The sequence below is a fragment of the Garra rufa genome, chromosome 24, assembly GCF_049309525.1.
Source record: "Garra rufa chromosome 24, GarRuf1.0, whole genome shotgun sequence".
Lineage (NCBI taxonomy): Eukaryota > Metazoa > Chordata > Actinopteri > Cypriniformes > Cyprinidae > Garra > Garra rufa.
This window is the reverse complement of record NC_133384.1, coordinates 30,481,257-30,496,175: the sequence shown is the minus strand read 5'-3', so window position 1 is coordinate 30,496,175 and position 14,919 is coordinate 30,481,257. Positions and strand designations below refer to the sequence as shown.

The window sequence follows — 14,919 nt, the reverse complement described above, 5'->3', positions numbered from 1 at the left end:
TTTTTCGACACACCCTAACTGTATTGACCTTTGACCCAGATTACACAGACTAAGCATGCGCATTGCAGAGACATGAACAGATGAGCATATAAGGTTAAAAAGTGTATAAATTGTCAATTTGTTTCGAAAATGACTGATCGTTTTGCTAGATAAGACCCCTTTTGTAACAGCTGTATTGTAACAGCTCTTTTTGAATGTAGGGATCATGTGTCACACTGTATCCTTATCCAGACAGACCTTTTTACGCTTACATTTATGTTCTTGGCAGACGCTCCCTAACCAGGTGTCAGGTTGGCATATGAACTGTTTATAATGTTGTGTATGGCTCAGTGGATGAAAAATCATGAAAACCACTTTACACACTCTTCATACGCACTCCACACGGGAGGAGGAAACACCGTTCACATCAGAGGAGAATAGAAAGACATCAAAGCCTGTCAGCAAACAATGTCCACATTGTTTTCCATTATTATTCATTTCCTCTTGTTCACGCTCTCCGTTGAGCTCGTAATGAGTTGTGGTGACCGTAGATGCATCGCAAGCGCCAAAAAAAATCTTAAATATTATTAGGCTATTTATGATGCGGTATATTTTAATTATATATGGACACTTAAAATCTAATGAAGTAGGAATCATATCGTCTATTTTACCAAACCTCACCTCCATCGTGTTTGGATCACTGTTGAAAGTGTCGAAGTTGTTTGATTAACCTCGATGACGTGGGTTCATGGCAGCTGGGATGATTGACACATGACAAGGGCCTCCGTCACCATGACAACAGGCTCTAATGGAGACTGAACTGAGGGAGGCTCCTCCTCCTTAAGTACATAACCCCTGTCTTTGATCTGGCCTGCACTCGCTTGCCGTCTCTCTGCTGCACTGAGGTAAGGCCTCCCTCTCTGTTTTAGAATTCTCTTTTTTAGTTCTTTTCTGGATCTTAAGATAATATTTTTATGCAAATGTTAACTAATTAATAAATATATACCTATAAATTCTACATTTAAATTAGTATAATCTTTACAGTATATATTCAATGTTTTTGGGATTTAAACATAAGTAATTTTTATTTGATATATATAAATACTTTATATAAAGTGATTTATTTAAAATATACTATAATTATTTAAAATATAATTTATATACATTTCGGTATATATTTAAGATAAATGTCAGGCACAAGTTATGTATTATAATTTATATATAATGTAATATATATTTTATTTATAAATATTAATGAATTTGCAAGTAAATAAATGCAATAGTAATATTTATCAAAGCAATAAAAATGGAAAAAAGTAGAAAATATATATTTATATATTTGAATATATGTTAATTGTTAACTGATTAATAAATTATACTTTAATTACTAAAATGTTTACAGTACATATTCAATGTTTTTTGTAGTACTAAAACAAACAATTCTTTATATAATATTTTGTCAATAATACTATTTTTTTGCTTTTTTATATGAAGTTTTAAAATATTAAATATAATATAAATGTAATTTATATATTTTTCAGATATATAAGAGAAATTTCAGGCAATACTTGTATAGTTGTGAATATGAATTTATTTGCAAGTAAATAAATGCAACATTAATATTTATCAGAGCAATAAAAATAACATATAATGTTAACTGTTTAAATTATGTAAATTAGTGAAATGTTTAAAGTACACACACACACACACACACACACACACACACACACACACTTATATATATATATATATATATATATATATATATATATATATATATATATATATATATATATATATATATATAAACTGAATAATACATTATTTAAATTAGTAAAATGTATAAAGTACATATTCAAGTACAAGTAATTTCTGGTTAGTATATTTTGTAATTAATACTAATATTAATATATATATATAGTGGGGTTCAAAAATCTGAGGCTAATTTAGTATTTTTCAATTTAATAAAAGAAAATGTATTAATTTTAATTTAAAGTACATTTAACAATTACTAATTAAATATTTACACCTTATTTTACATCAGAACACTTGTATTTTGATATATTAAAATTTATCTATTTTTTGCCTAAGAAAACCCCAGATTTTCAATGTGCCCTAATTAAATACTTTATATATAGTGACTTTAAATATTAAATATAATTATTTAAAATATTAAATATAATGTATATATTTTGAATATATAAAGATACATTTCAGGCAAAAATAAATAAATAAAAAAAATCTGAGGCTAATTTAGTATTTTTCCAATTTAATAAAAGAAAATGTTATAGAAAATAACATTTTATTAAATTGGAAAAATACTAAATTAGCCTCAGATTTTTGTATGTATATATATATAATTTTTGCCAGAAAAGGATGTTTTTTCTGTCCCAAAAGCTGTTTTTTTATTGCTGTTGGTGTTACTTTTGATTGCCATTTCAGTCTCTTATCTTGAAGAAATAAATGTTAACTTGGAATTAAACACATGATAACAGTTTTTTGTTAATTTTATTTCATGCATTTGAGTATTACACTATTATGCATAATTAGCCTTGATATCACATTCAGAGCCTGAACAGAAATCAAATGATTATTTTGTGAAGTGAGCAGCTGCTTTTATTTAATCAGTTTGCTAGGTTCAGTAAATATGCTTTCCAGTAAATATGACAGAGCCTTTGTCATGTATGTGTGTGTGTGCTGAACACGAGCTGTTATCTGATACCTGAACAGACTGCTGTGGGGAGCATGTCCACTGACTGTGTGAGGTCACTCTCAGACAAAGCCGATCACACGCTCACCATGCACGAACATCTCTGTGAGTACAGCCGCCTGTTTTTCACCTCATTTCTGCATGTATATCTGCATGGACAATGTTTTTTTAAGGAAACGAAGTACATAATGGGTCAAAATTTGGGTGAACAGTATCCAGAGGGAGTAACAAAAGCGTAACAGATGGCGACATCCATGCAGCCCAGCTTTGTGAACCTGTTTCTGAAATGTTCTCCTGCAGATGGGAACGCTGAAATGGACAATCAGAAGCACAGCTCCGAGGACCATCAGCAGGACAAACTGGGACAGAAGAAACCCCGCAGGAAAGACACTCCCGTCCTTAACAGCCCTCCGCTCATACCAGGCAAGACTTTGATTTCTCTGTATCACACTCCATCACCCTCACACCGTCTCTTTGTCTCAGTTCTTTGCGCTTTTCTTTGGCAGGCGTGAGATTGATGAAGACAGAGGCTCGGATGATTCATCAGGAGGATGAGGAGAAGGAGATGAAGAAGTAGATGTGTTTCAGACGTTTGGTTTTCATTGTTGTTCGTGTTATTTTTGGTTGTCATCTGAGCCTTCATTAAATGTAGGTTTTGCAGATGTTTTTTTTTTGCGTTGTCTTCATTCGAGAACATGCAAAGAACATCTTTTTAATAATAGCCTGAACATTGGTTGGAAAACTGAATTTGGTGCATTTGTTTTATCATTTATGTGTCATATGGACAGCTGAGACGATATTTATCTAAATCAACCTGCAGAACTGTTATAATAATTCTAAAAGTGGTGCTTAACATAGTATATACATGTACAGGTGTTTCAGTACGTTATTACGTAGGAACAGCAGGTTACATTAACTGGGTAAATCTCAAGAAATCTGGCAAGAACATGTCCATGTCGTAATTCAACCCAAAATCAAAAAGAAATTAAAAAAATATATTAAAGAGATTTTGTTGACTAATTGTCATTATGGTAATTAAAATAAAGTGGGAAAAAAATGTATTTTTAATGTAAAAAAAACAAACTTTAATTATTCAAAAATATTAAAGTATTAAATATTATTTAATGTAAAAATATTTTAATGTATTCATACATCACTGTAATGTTTTTTTTATATCTGTAATATTTTTATTGTATTAAATGTATATATTTCATACAATAAAAATAATACATATAAAGAATTATGTATCACAATTGAAAATAAGAATTGCAAAATTCTAAAATAATTATAATTATAAATAAATATATATAATAAAATAAAATAATATATATATTTTTTAAACTAAATAAACAAATACTTAAAAATACAAATAAACTTTCATTTTTTTTTTTTTACAAGTAAAATAATGATAATAAAACATATATATATATATATAATAAAGATAAAAAAACTCTGGGCATCACTATTGAAAATAAGAAATCCAAAACAGTAAAATAATGAAATGTGTGTGTGTGTGTATATATGTATATGTATATATGTGTGTGTGTGTATATATATATATATATATACATACATACATACACACACACACACACACACACACACACACACACACACACACACACACACACACACACACACACACACACATTACAAATTAAAAAAACTGTATGGGCATAACAACTGAAAATAAGCAATTATATCTAATTATATATTTATAATTATATAATTATAAATAAATATAATTATATATAAATATATATTATGATTTTCTATATTTTCTATATTTATATAAAACTTAAAATAAAATAAACTTTTTACTGTTTTTCTTTATTTTCCTGTATACACTAATAAGTGATTATTAGTAATAAAATAAACTGCTTAATAGTCTAATATCTTTTATTTTCCTTTTGATTTTGGTTTGAAATAGCATCACTCAACTCCATCATCAGGTCAGAACAGACAGAAGTGTGTGTGTGTGCTATAGATGGGGTCACCTCCCCCGTCTCAGAGAGATGCTCTGTAGATGCCTGGCCTTGCTACGGGGGTCTGTGGGTTTGCTGTCCTCTTTCTGTGGGCGGGAGGGCAAGTAGGAGTTGGCACAGTAACTGGGTTTCTTACTGTATCTGACCAGGTGGTATTTGCGGCGAGTGGCAGCTGCAAAAAACAGAGCAGATTCTTAACAGCCATTCAGTTAATACAATTTCTGTACATTTTAAAAACTAAAACAGTATATGAAAATAAAGACTCAAACTCGTCATCTGAGCCCTTTGAGTAAAGATTTATTGTCACAAAAGTGCAATTAAGGAGCATCGAAAACAAGCATGATCACATGACCACACCTGCCTTGTGATTTGAATTTTTTTCTTTTTGAAATAAAAAATAACGAATGCATCAACAGACATTAAATGTAGAAAAAAATAATCTTATGACAAATTACACGTTGGGAAACGAAAACAAAAGGAGTTTGACTGCAATACAATAGATAGGCAACAGATGGCAGTGCATCACTGCATGATTCATGCTGCTAGTGCACTGCTGATCTGAGCATCCTTGTTTTAATGATAGAAATCAGTTTGTGTTTGAGTGCCGGAGAGGATACATGACGCTGTACATGAGGATTTCAAACCAAAAACATCAAATCAAATAAAAAATAGCTTAGTTTTGACATCGAGGTTTCCTGGCAAGCACATACTGCGCTGAACACATGACACTTACTACAAAGCAGAACTAAACACGTATTAAGGCAGAATCTCACTGTGCCGTATTTACTCATCAACTTCAACATTCTATAATGTACAGCTTTTCACTTTCATAATTTCACATTCTGAGCCTAACGTGCTAAACATGAGGTTAAAAGACTGAAATTTCAAGATTCGAGGCAAGACATTTCTAAAAACTAGCAAGGAGGTTTCTTAATCAGTATTACGTCGTTTCATATCAAAACATCCTTAAAATGTAAAGATATAATTACCTGGACAGGTTTTGTTTTCAAAGAATGTATTTTTACTTCACACCTTTTCTTTTTTTAATTCATAAAGTATACTATATGCTGTTGGATTTTTGAACAAAACACTATCCACACCTTATTACTTTTCCGTAAAGGTGCGTTCACACCAGACGCGAGTGAAGCCCCGTTCACACTACAAGCGACATGCAGCGACAAAGCAACGTGATCCCATTCATTTCAGTGGAGAGCTGGCGAATCCCGGCGAAAAGAGCGACAGAGGTCGTTGGCGACGCAACAAAGTTCAAAATCCTTCAACTTCATGCAAATGAAGAGCGACTTTCTGGAGCGACAGTCAATAGGAAAGAAGACGGTTGAGCTCATGTGATCGTTCTCCTCTCAGACGTAGATAAACATACGCAATAGAAAAAAAGTAGGCTTTGAATTGACCGTTAAAGGAATAGTTCACCCAAAAATGAAAATTTGATGTTTATCTGCTTACCACCAATGCATCCAAGATGTAGGTGACTTTGTTTCCTCAGAAAAACACAAACGAAGATTTTTAACGAAAACCGGTGCAGTCTGCCAGCCATCATGGACGTGGATGGGCACCAAACCTTTAAAAGTAAACAAAAACATGCACAGACAAATCCAAATTACACCCTGCGGCTCGTGATGATACATTGATGTCTTAAGACACGAAACGATCAGTTTTTGCGAGAAACTGAACAGTATTAATATAATTTTTTACCTTTGATACACAGCCACGTCCATCTGTCATGAGCACGAGTTTGGCATCAGTCACGTCACATGTGTTCGCGCTCTGTTGTAGAATACGCAAACGCCGTAAGGGGAAATCAGTGAAAAGTCCCGGATGAGTTTGCGCAAGCAAACGTAATCTTTTAGCTTTAAATCGGTTTAAACAATCAGGATACGCGCAAGTTATTACCATTTTGAATAGCCACTATGCCCACAATCTCTGTGCACTGTGTAAACAATGAGTGTCGTATTCAAGCGACAGATCGCTTACGGCGTTTGCGTATTGTACGATGTGACGTGACTGATGCCAAACTCGTGCTCATGACAGATGGACGTGGCTGTGTATCAAAGGTAAAAAATGATATAAATACTGTTCAGTTTCTCACAAAAACCGATCGTTTCGTGCCTTAGGACATCAATGTATCATCACGAGCCGCAGGGTGTAATTTGGATTTGTTTGTGCATGTTTTTGTTTACTTTTAAAGGTTTGGTGCCCATTCACGTCCATGATAAGGCTGGCAGACTGCACCGGTTTTCATTAAAAATCTTTGTTTGTGTTTTTCTGAGGAAACAAAGTCACCTACATCTTGGATGCCCTGGGGGTAAGCAGATAAACATCAAATTTTCATTTTTGGGTGAACTATCCCTTTAAGGGCGGTTGACGCGCATAACGCGTGATTGCGCAAATTGAAAAATCTGAACTTTGGCGCGCTGCGTCAACCAATCAGGAGCTTGCTCTAGTGACGTGTTTACGACGTAGAGGGCTGAGGCAGAAATCCGAAACAATTTGAAATCAGAAGTAAAGCAATACCTAAAATCTATTTACAATCTGATGAACAAGAAAGCTGTTAAGTGCAATAATGTATGTAAACATTTCAATTTTTTAAATATAATTATATAATTATTTTGTATGTATTTATTTGCTTTATTTACTTTTCTTTTTCAGTTTCTTTATAATTTTGTATCTTTTTTCCCTTTTGTTCACCCCCTGGCTACTGTAAAATTGCTGAACTTGAGCTATTAAAAAAAGAAAAGAAATCCGAAACATAATTGTGATTCCTCTCTTAGCTTTTGGTCTGATGTTAGTGCCTTTCTATTTCTGCAAAGAAATGTTAATTATATGCTATCTTTAAAATGTTATTTGTACTAATTCACACAATAGTAAAATAACTGAGTATGTCGTTAACTTTTACATTTTGCAAGGTAAATATTATATTCATAAACACAAAAATTGCTAAATGCGTTCCAAAGTGTAATTTATTTTTTTATCAGAAATGGAAGCTTTTAAAAAAATCTCTAATGCAAATTAATTACAAAAACAATGACATATTTTTACATTTCATGGAGGAATTTTTTTCTGGTAATGCTCCCTGCTGAAACATTTGAATATGTCTTAAGGAAAAAGGAAGAAAATTTGAACTATTGTTTAGTTGTTTCTATGTTTTATTTTTTATTTTTTTCAATGTGGCTATCAGTTAGTTTTGCCTATCTATTTGTCTCCTCTTATTCACTGTTTTACAGTTTAAGATTGCTCTTATATTTTGTGTATCTGAATTTACACTTCAATATTTTTGTAATGTTCAATCATTCTTCTTTAATAAAAAAAAAAAATCCGAAACAACAATGGAGGACAAAATCATCGTCGCTGTATGTGGATACTCTACTGTACATCTTAGTACTGTTACAGAAACAAATAAAAAGGATCTTGCTTGGAAGAAAGTGAGTGAGGAGGTCGGACAATCTGTTGTATAAAACGCTCTTCACTCAATTTGAGCTTATTCGCTGTATTTTACAACTACTTTCCCGCTGCCGAGTGGAAGAAGCCCCTCCCATGAAGTGAATTTCACGCGCGAATGAAGCGAGTCAATTCCAAGTGGCAACCTCCCGCTCTCTCTATTGAAACCAACACGGCAGTGGCTTAAACTGCAATTCATCGACTGGCCGCTAGAGACTGGCTGCAAAAGGGAGTCAGTCCCATTGACTCCCCATGTTAAAATGGCCAACTTTACAGCAGAAAAAAACATGTTTACAGCCTGGTTCAAAAAGTGGTTTTAGACTATATAGCTAATCTCGCCCTTCATGTCAACTGTGAGGGGGGTGAATTTTTTTTATAACTCATCCGTTTAAGTTAAATTAAGCAGTAAAGTTCTGCATAATTAAGGGCGTGGCCTCTTGAGTGACAGGGGGATTGCCGCTGCTGTCACCACTGGCGCGCTAAGTAGGCGTGGTTTCAGCACCCAGCTCCACCCACGTCCCGCCTTATTGTCCATTTTCGATTATCCGGGAGTGACGTGCGATGACGCGATTCCAAGATGGCGACGGCCGAATCCCGCCCACTATAGACGTTTTTCCTGAACACGGAAGTAAGTCCGACTCTTAACTGAAAGAATGCTTTGCATTTCCGGTCTGCATTGTTTCTAGTCAAATTAGGGTATATTCCGAGCTAATAAACTAATGTTAAACCTATTAAAATGTTTTTTAAAAGCACATGGCTCCATAGCGCCATCACTTGGCAATGTCACAATGACCGTCATTTGTCAGTGCCTCACTTTAATGAGTGTGTAGATGACACGAAGCAGCGAACGTTAGCTACATTAAAAACAGATGGACGCTATTTGAATGGGTTCCTATGGAAACCGGAACAGAAAAGCATTCAATCTGACGTTAGAATTCGTAATGGCGGCGCTCATCGTTTAGGAAAAAGGTCTATAGGCTTCAAAATCGATCTTCAGAAACCTACGGATGACGTCACGGACACTACGTCCATATTTTTTACAGTCTATGGTCAATTCAAAATGTTCAAGCATCCAAATATGCGCGAAGTGTGAACGCCCCAAAAAAAAGTGGGCGCACCCATTTTGTAAATTTAAAGTGTCTGGCTTCCAGTGTCATTCGCATACAAAACAGATAGGTTTGCTACTTGACATTGCAACCTAGTGTGTCTTACCATGTTATTTAATGTGTTATCTTAATTATGAACGCACTGGTTTGTAGTGCAAACAGTTTTACAGTTTACAGCACTTTGTTATTCTTATCTTTATTACTTCAGAGCGGCTAACGAACCAGAAGTCTCTGGCATTAACACAAAAGGGCTTCCACGTTGAAACATAAAAATAACAACGTGCTGTAAATGATCAAACGGTTTGCACTGTTTGTAATACATTAAAATAACATGGTGAGATTTTCCTTTGCAATAAATTTGCAATATCAAGCATCAAAACAAGCAGTTTTGAGCAGCTAAATGAAACCGGAAGCCTGACATAAACTTACTGGCTTTATATGGTTTGTTTAAAGATGTTTTGGTGGAAAATACTGATTAGGAAAATGATATTTGCAGTATGTCACCAACTCTCTGTTTTTGGAAATGTAATAGTTGAGGAGGGGAATTCAACACAAAATAAAACCAAATGATATCACTATAATATTTTATAATGGCACAGTATCAACCAATCAAATGAGCTTTGCAAAGTTCAGCCTCAACGCTGAGACATTCACATCTGACTGAACTCTCCACTAAAATAAAAATGATAAAATCACTTCAGTGTCTCTCAGATATGAAGAAAACGTTGACATAAGCACATTAAAAAAAGAAAGAAATATGACGACTAAACAAAGATGAATGACAACAAGGATTTGATAATCAATAATAGATTTAAGGCAACAATGCTTCCTTCTTTTTATCTTTCTTTCTTGCTTTCATTCTAATCAATGACTCATAAGAAGTATGCATGAATGATGGCTTACGATGACCTCCAGATAAATGACGTACAGACATTATAATCATCTTTGGTTGAGGCAACAGACATTTACACAGGATTTTGCTGCCTATTTATAACAGCCTATTTACAAGGAGGCCTATTTTATTTATTGATTTTTTTTTTTTTTTTTACTTTTTGTTTTCTACATTTTACAATTTATGTATGAAAAGACTCATTATACTTTGAGAAGATGAGCGGCACAGACAGGGACATAAATACCTCGCTAGGACAGTGAACTGAAGTGTAATATTAGCACGCGGCACCTAGATCGAAATGCTTGTGCTAAAACGTACTTTCATCTATTTCTTCATTTACCAGATTGTAAAACAAAAATAAGATTCCTTTTATAACTCTCTTAGAGATTTGAGTAAGCATGAAGAGTACACCTTCCTACAATTAATCTATATTGTTCATTGTTCATACCAAATTTCCCTAGAGTATAAACACTTCTTAAATAATATAATCTTTTATGTACATTAAATACAAAAATAGAAGAAAATTCCAAATACAACCTAATGTCAAAATTACTACATTTACTACATTTTAAGGTCTTGGAGAAAAATTGGCCCATCAGATTTGGCTCATAATAACAGAAAATCAGATATAATTTGTTATTTAAAAGGGCAGCTGTACCTTCATTCATTTTAAAGGAATTAGTTCACATGAAAATAAAAAAAATGCTAAAAATGTACTCATTCTTAAGCCATTTAAAATAAAGATGAGTTTGTTTCGTCATCTGAACAGATTTTGAGAAATTTAGCATTAATCACTGTTTCACCAATGGATCCTGAGCAGTGAATGGGTGCCGTCAGAATGAGAATTACAGTTAAAATGTCTTAATGATAGATTTGATTCTTACAAACATGCAGCTTTTTGCTTCACAAGACTGGACTGGAGTGGTGTGGATTGCTTGAGGATTATTGTGATGTTTTTATCAGCTGTTTGGACTCTCATTCTGACGGCACCCATTCACTGCAAGGATCCATTGGTGAGCAAAGGATGCAATGCTACATTTCTCAAAATCTGTTCTGATGAAGAAACAAACTCATCTAACCATCTTAGATGGCCTGGCATGAGCAAATATTCATTTCTAGATGAATTATTAATTTAATATATATAGTGGGGTTCAAAAATCTGAGGCTAACTTAGTATTTTTCCAATTTAATAAAAAAAAAAAAATTAATTTGAGTGAAAAAAAGTACACTAATAGTTACTAATTAAATATTTACTCATTTTACATCATAACACTTGTATTTTGATATATTAATTTTCCCCCAAGAAAACCCCAGATTTTCAATATGGCCTCAGAGTTTTGGACCCCATTGTATATGCATTCATTTTTTATAAATATCCAGCAGATGCACACACACTAAAGTTTTTGAAAAGTACGCTGTAAAAATATTTCACCAGTTTCAACTTAAAAACCTAAGTTCAGCAGCTGCCTTAAAATTTTAAGTTAAATCAACTTAAAACTACAGGTTACTTCAACTCGTAACAATAAAATGTGTTAAAATGACTTGTACTTTTAATTTAACTTATGAGTTGAAATTACTTGCAGTTTTAAGTTGATTTAACTTAAAATGTTAAGGCAGCTGCTGAACGTAAGTTTTTAAGTTGAAATAGGTGACAACTTTTTACAGCGTAGGATTTTTTTATGAGACTTTTCTGCTCAGCAAGCCTGCAATTATTTGATCCAAAGTACTGCAAAAACAGCAAACTATTTAAAAACTATTACTATTTAAAACAACTGCTTTGAAAATATTTTAAAATGTAATTTATTCCTTTGATTTCAAAGTTGAAATTTTAGAATCAATCACTCCAGTCAAATGATCCTTCAGAAATCATTCTAATATTCTGATTTGCTGCTCAAAAACATTTATTATTATTATTATTATTATTATGATGTTGAAAACAGCTGAGTAGAATTTTTAAGGTTTCTTTGATGAATACATTTCAGGAGAACAGCATTTATCCACAATCGAAATCTTTTTTAACATTATAAATGTCTTTATCATCACTTTCGATCAATTTAAAGCATCCTTGCTAAATAAAAGTATTAATTTCTATCATGTCATTCCCCCCAAAAATGAAAAGTATAATGTATAATGTTACAAAAGCTTTTTATTTCAGATAAATGCTGATCTTTAGATATTTCTATTCAACAAAGAATCCAAAAAATATATATACTCAACTGTTTTATATATGAATAACAATAAAAATATTTCACCATATTAGAATGTGACACTGCAGTAAAGATGCTGAAAATGTATCTTTGATCACAGAAATAAATTACATTTTTAAATATATTGGTAACACTTTACAATAAGGTTCATTAACTAACATGAATTAACCATGAGCAATACATGTGTTACTGTATTTACTAATCTTCATTAACCTTACTTAACGAAAAAACAGTTGTTCATTGTTTGTTCACACTGCGTTAACTAATGTTAACAAGATTTTAATAATGTATTAGGAAATGTTGAAATTAACATTAACAAATGTTAATAAATGCTGTATAAGTGCAGTTCATTATTAGTTCATGTTAACTAATGTGGTTAACTAATGTTAACTAAGGAACCTTATTGTAAATACAAAACAGCTATTTTAAATTGTAAAAATATTTTCCAATATTACAGCTTTTGCTGTATTTTAAATCAAACAAATGCAGGCTTGTTGAGCAAAAGAAAAATCTTACTGTTCAAAAACTTTTGATTGGTATGGTAAATGTTGTCCAAATCACATACAACAACATCATTTGAAAAATTTGCCAAAATTACACCACATTGGGACAAAACTGAACTGAATCTGTGAAAAAGTGACATTGGCAGGGATACTGACAAAGAATTACGGGCCGTTAAACTAACGGTTTGATATGAAGAAGCTCCTGAAAGCCTATGTACAGAAGACACACACAATGGCAACTGTACAGTATCATACACAGACGACAGCAACAATTTACGACTAACACAAACAAAAATAAGAGGTGAACAATCTGCAGACATTCTTTGGACGTGGTAACGACGGCCCGTTGAAGGTGATCTGGTTGCATGAGCGCTCTGAGGGACTGAAGATCTTTGAAGTTCTCCATTCGCTGTCTGTGCAGGTTTGGCAGATATCACGTTGTCCCCGAGGGAAGAACATCATCTGGGGTTGATCTCCATCGACTTGACATGGGAGTTTCCAACAACTACCATGATTTTTGTACATCCGTTTTGGACCAAAGTCTCACTTCTCTAATGGTTTTGTGTGTCTCTGAACCAAAACCTGGAGTACATCCTTAAAGTTTGATGTTAAACTAAAAAAGTATAAAAAAAAAAAAACTCAATCAGAGACATAAAGATCCGATTTCAAGATGTGAAATGTTCTCCAAAAAAAAAAGAAAAAAAAAGAAACAAAGAGGATGAATAAAAATAACCACCAGGTGACAGCATAGTACAGGATTTGGAGTGCTGTTAGTTTGCATCAGGCGCAGATGCAGCGGCTGCACTGTCTGCCAGTGAAGAAGGGGAGATCCCACAGTTACTGTGCTCGTCTTCTGAGTCTGCAGAGGAGAGCAGATATTTGGCACATTTAGAGCTTCTGTTCCACAGCTCTGACTGATGTCTGACAGGGGAATGAGGTGCTACGACAACTGACATGCCATGCGTTCTGAATCAGATGGAGGGAATTCAACTTCATTTGGATGGATGCAGTACAACATCTCAGAAATTAATGCAGAACAGGTGATTTGGAAGGTTTCATGATTTTGTTGGTATACTTCGGTGAAAAATGAACATTTGATTCTTGTGTCAATCCAAACCCATGAAATTTAGTTTATTTAGAGGAAGACAAAAGGAGTTATTTTGCAGAATGTCCTAGCTGTTCTTTCATACAAGAAAAGTGAATTGGAACAGGGGCTTTCAAGGCTAAATGTAACCCTGGACCACAAACCCAGTCTAAAAATGTTAGGATAGGACAATATTTGGTTGAGATACAATCTGAGGGTGCAAAAAAAAAAAATATTGAGGAAATCACCTTTAAAGTTGTCCAAATGAAGTTCTTTGCAAAGCATATTACTAATCAAAAATTAAGATTTGATATATTTAATGTAGGAAATTTACAAAATATTTTCATGGAACATGATCTTTACTTAATATCCTAATGATTTTTGGCATAAAGGGAAAATTTACAATTTTGACCCATAAAATGTATTTTTGGTTATTGCTACAAATATAACCCTGCTACTTAAGACTGGTTTTGTGGTCCAAGGTTACAAATATAAAGACATAAAAGCACCAAAGAAGATTTAGAAGCACTCAGATCTTGATGTGGCATGTTTGAAAGCACTGCAGAACAAGTAATTTTTGTCTTATTTTTGAAATTAAAATGCCTATTAATCCTTGAATCAAAATCATTTTGAATCAGTAAGATTTTTAATGTTTTTAAAGAAGTCTTTTTTCTGCTCATCAAGGCTGTTTATTTGATAACAAATACAGAAAAAAACAGTAATATTGTGAAATAATATTGCAATCTAAAATATTGGTTTTGTATTTTAATATACTTTAAAATATAATTTATTTTTGTGATGTAATGAATGAATTTTCAGCATCATTACTCCAGTCTTCAGTGTCACATGATTCTTCAGAAATCATTCTAATATGCAATTTTTTTTATCAATGTTGAGAACAGTTGTGCTGCTTAATATATATATATAATTTATTTTTATTTTTTTATTTTTTTTGAATCTGTGATACTTTTTCAGGATTCTTAGATGAATAAAACAT

At 32.9% G+C, this 14,919-nt stretch overlaps 2 protein-coding genes across 3 annotated transcripts in view; one reads left to right on the top strand and one right to left on the bottom strand.

The window, feature by feature from the left end:
• Positions 1–2,402: 2,402 nt before the first annotated feature.
• On the top strand, positions 2,403–3,351 carry ppp1r17 (protein phosphatase 1 regulatory subunit 17). 2 transcript variants are annotated; one of them, XM_073831258.1, is made up of 3 exons: positions 2,403–2,794; positions 2,990–3,112; positions 3,196–3,351. In XM_073831258.1, the coding sequence occupies exons 1-3, from the start codon at positions 2,725–2,727 to the stop codon at positions 3,264–3,266; spliced, it is 264 nt and encodes an 87-aa protein (XP_073687359.1). In that variant the 5' UTR covers positions 2,403–2,724; the 3' UTR covers positions 3,267–3,351. The 2 variants fall into 2 exon arrangements, with proteins under 2 accessions (XP_073687359.1, XP_073687358.1); XM_073831257.1 differs by having other exon boundaries at positions 2,990–3,351.
• An 848-nt stretch (positions 3,352–4,199) lies between these two features.
• Positions 4,200–14,919, bottom strand: part of pde1ca (phosphodiesterase 1C, calmodulin-dependent a) — a 49,767-nt gene continuing 39,047 nt past the window's right edge. Inside the window, exon 14 of the mRNA XM_073830527.1 lies at positions 4,200–4,846. Coding sequence (XP_073686628.1) covers positions 4,683–4,846 — 164 coding nt within the window. The 3' untranslated portion in view covers positions 4,200–4,682. The remainder of the gene's footprint in view (positions 4,847–14,919) is intronic.

Coding starts and splice junctions, on each gene's coding strand:
- ppp1r17 (XM_073831257.1), top strand. CDS start 2,725: ATGTCCACTGACTGTGTGAGGTCACTCTCAGACAAAGCCGATCACACG. Junction 2,795..2,989: donor CACCATGCACGAACATCTCT/GTGAGTACAGCC, acceptor GTTCTCCTGCAG/ATGGGAACGCTGAAATGGAC.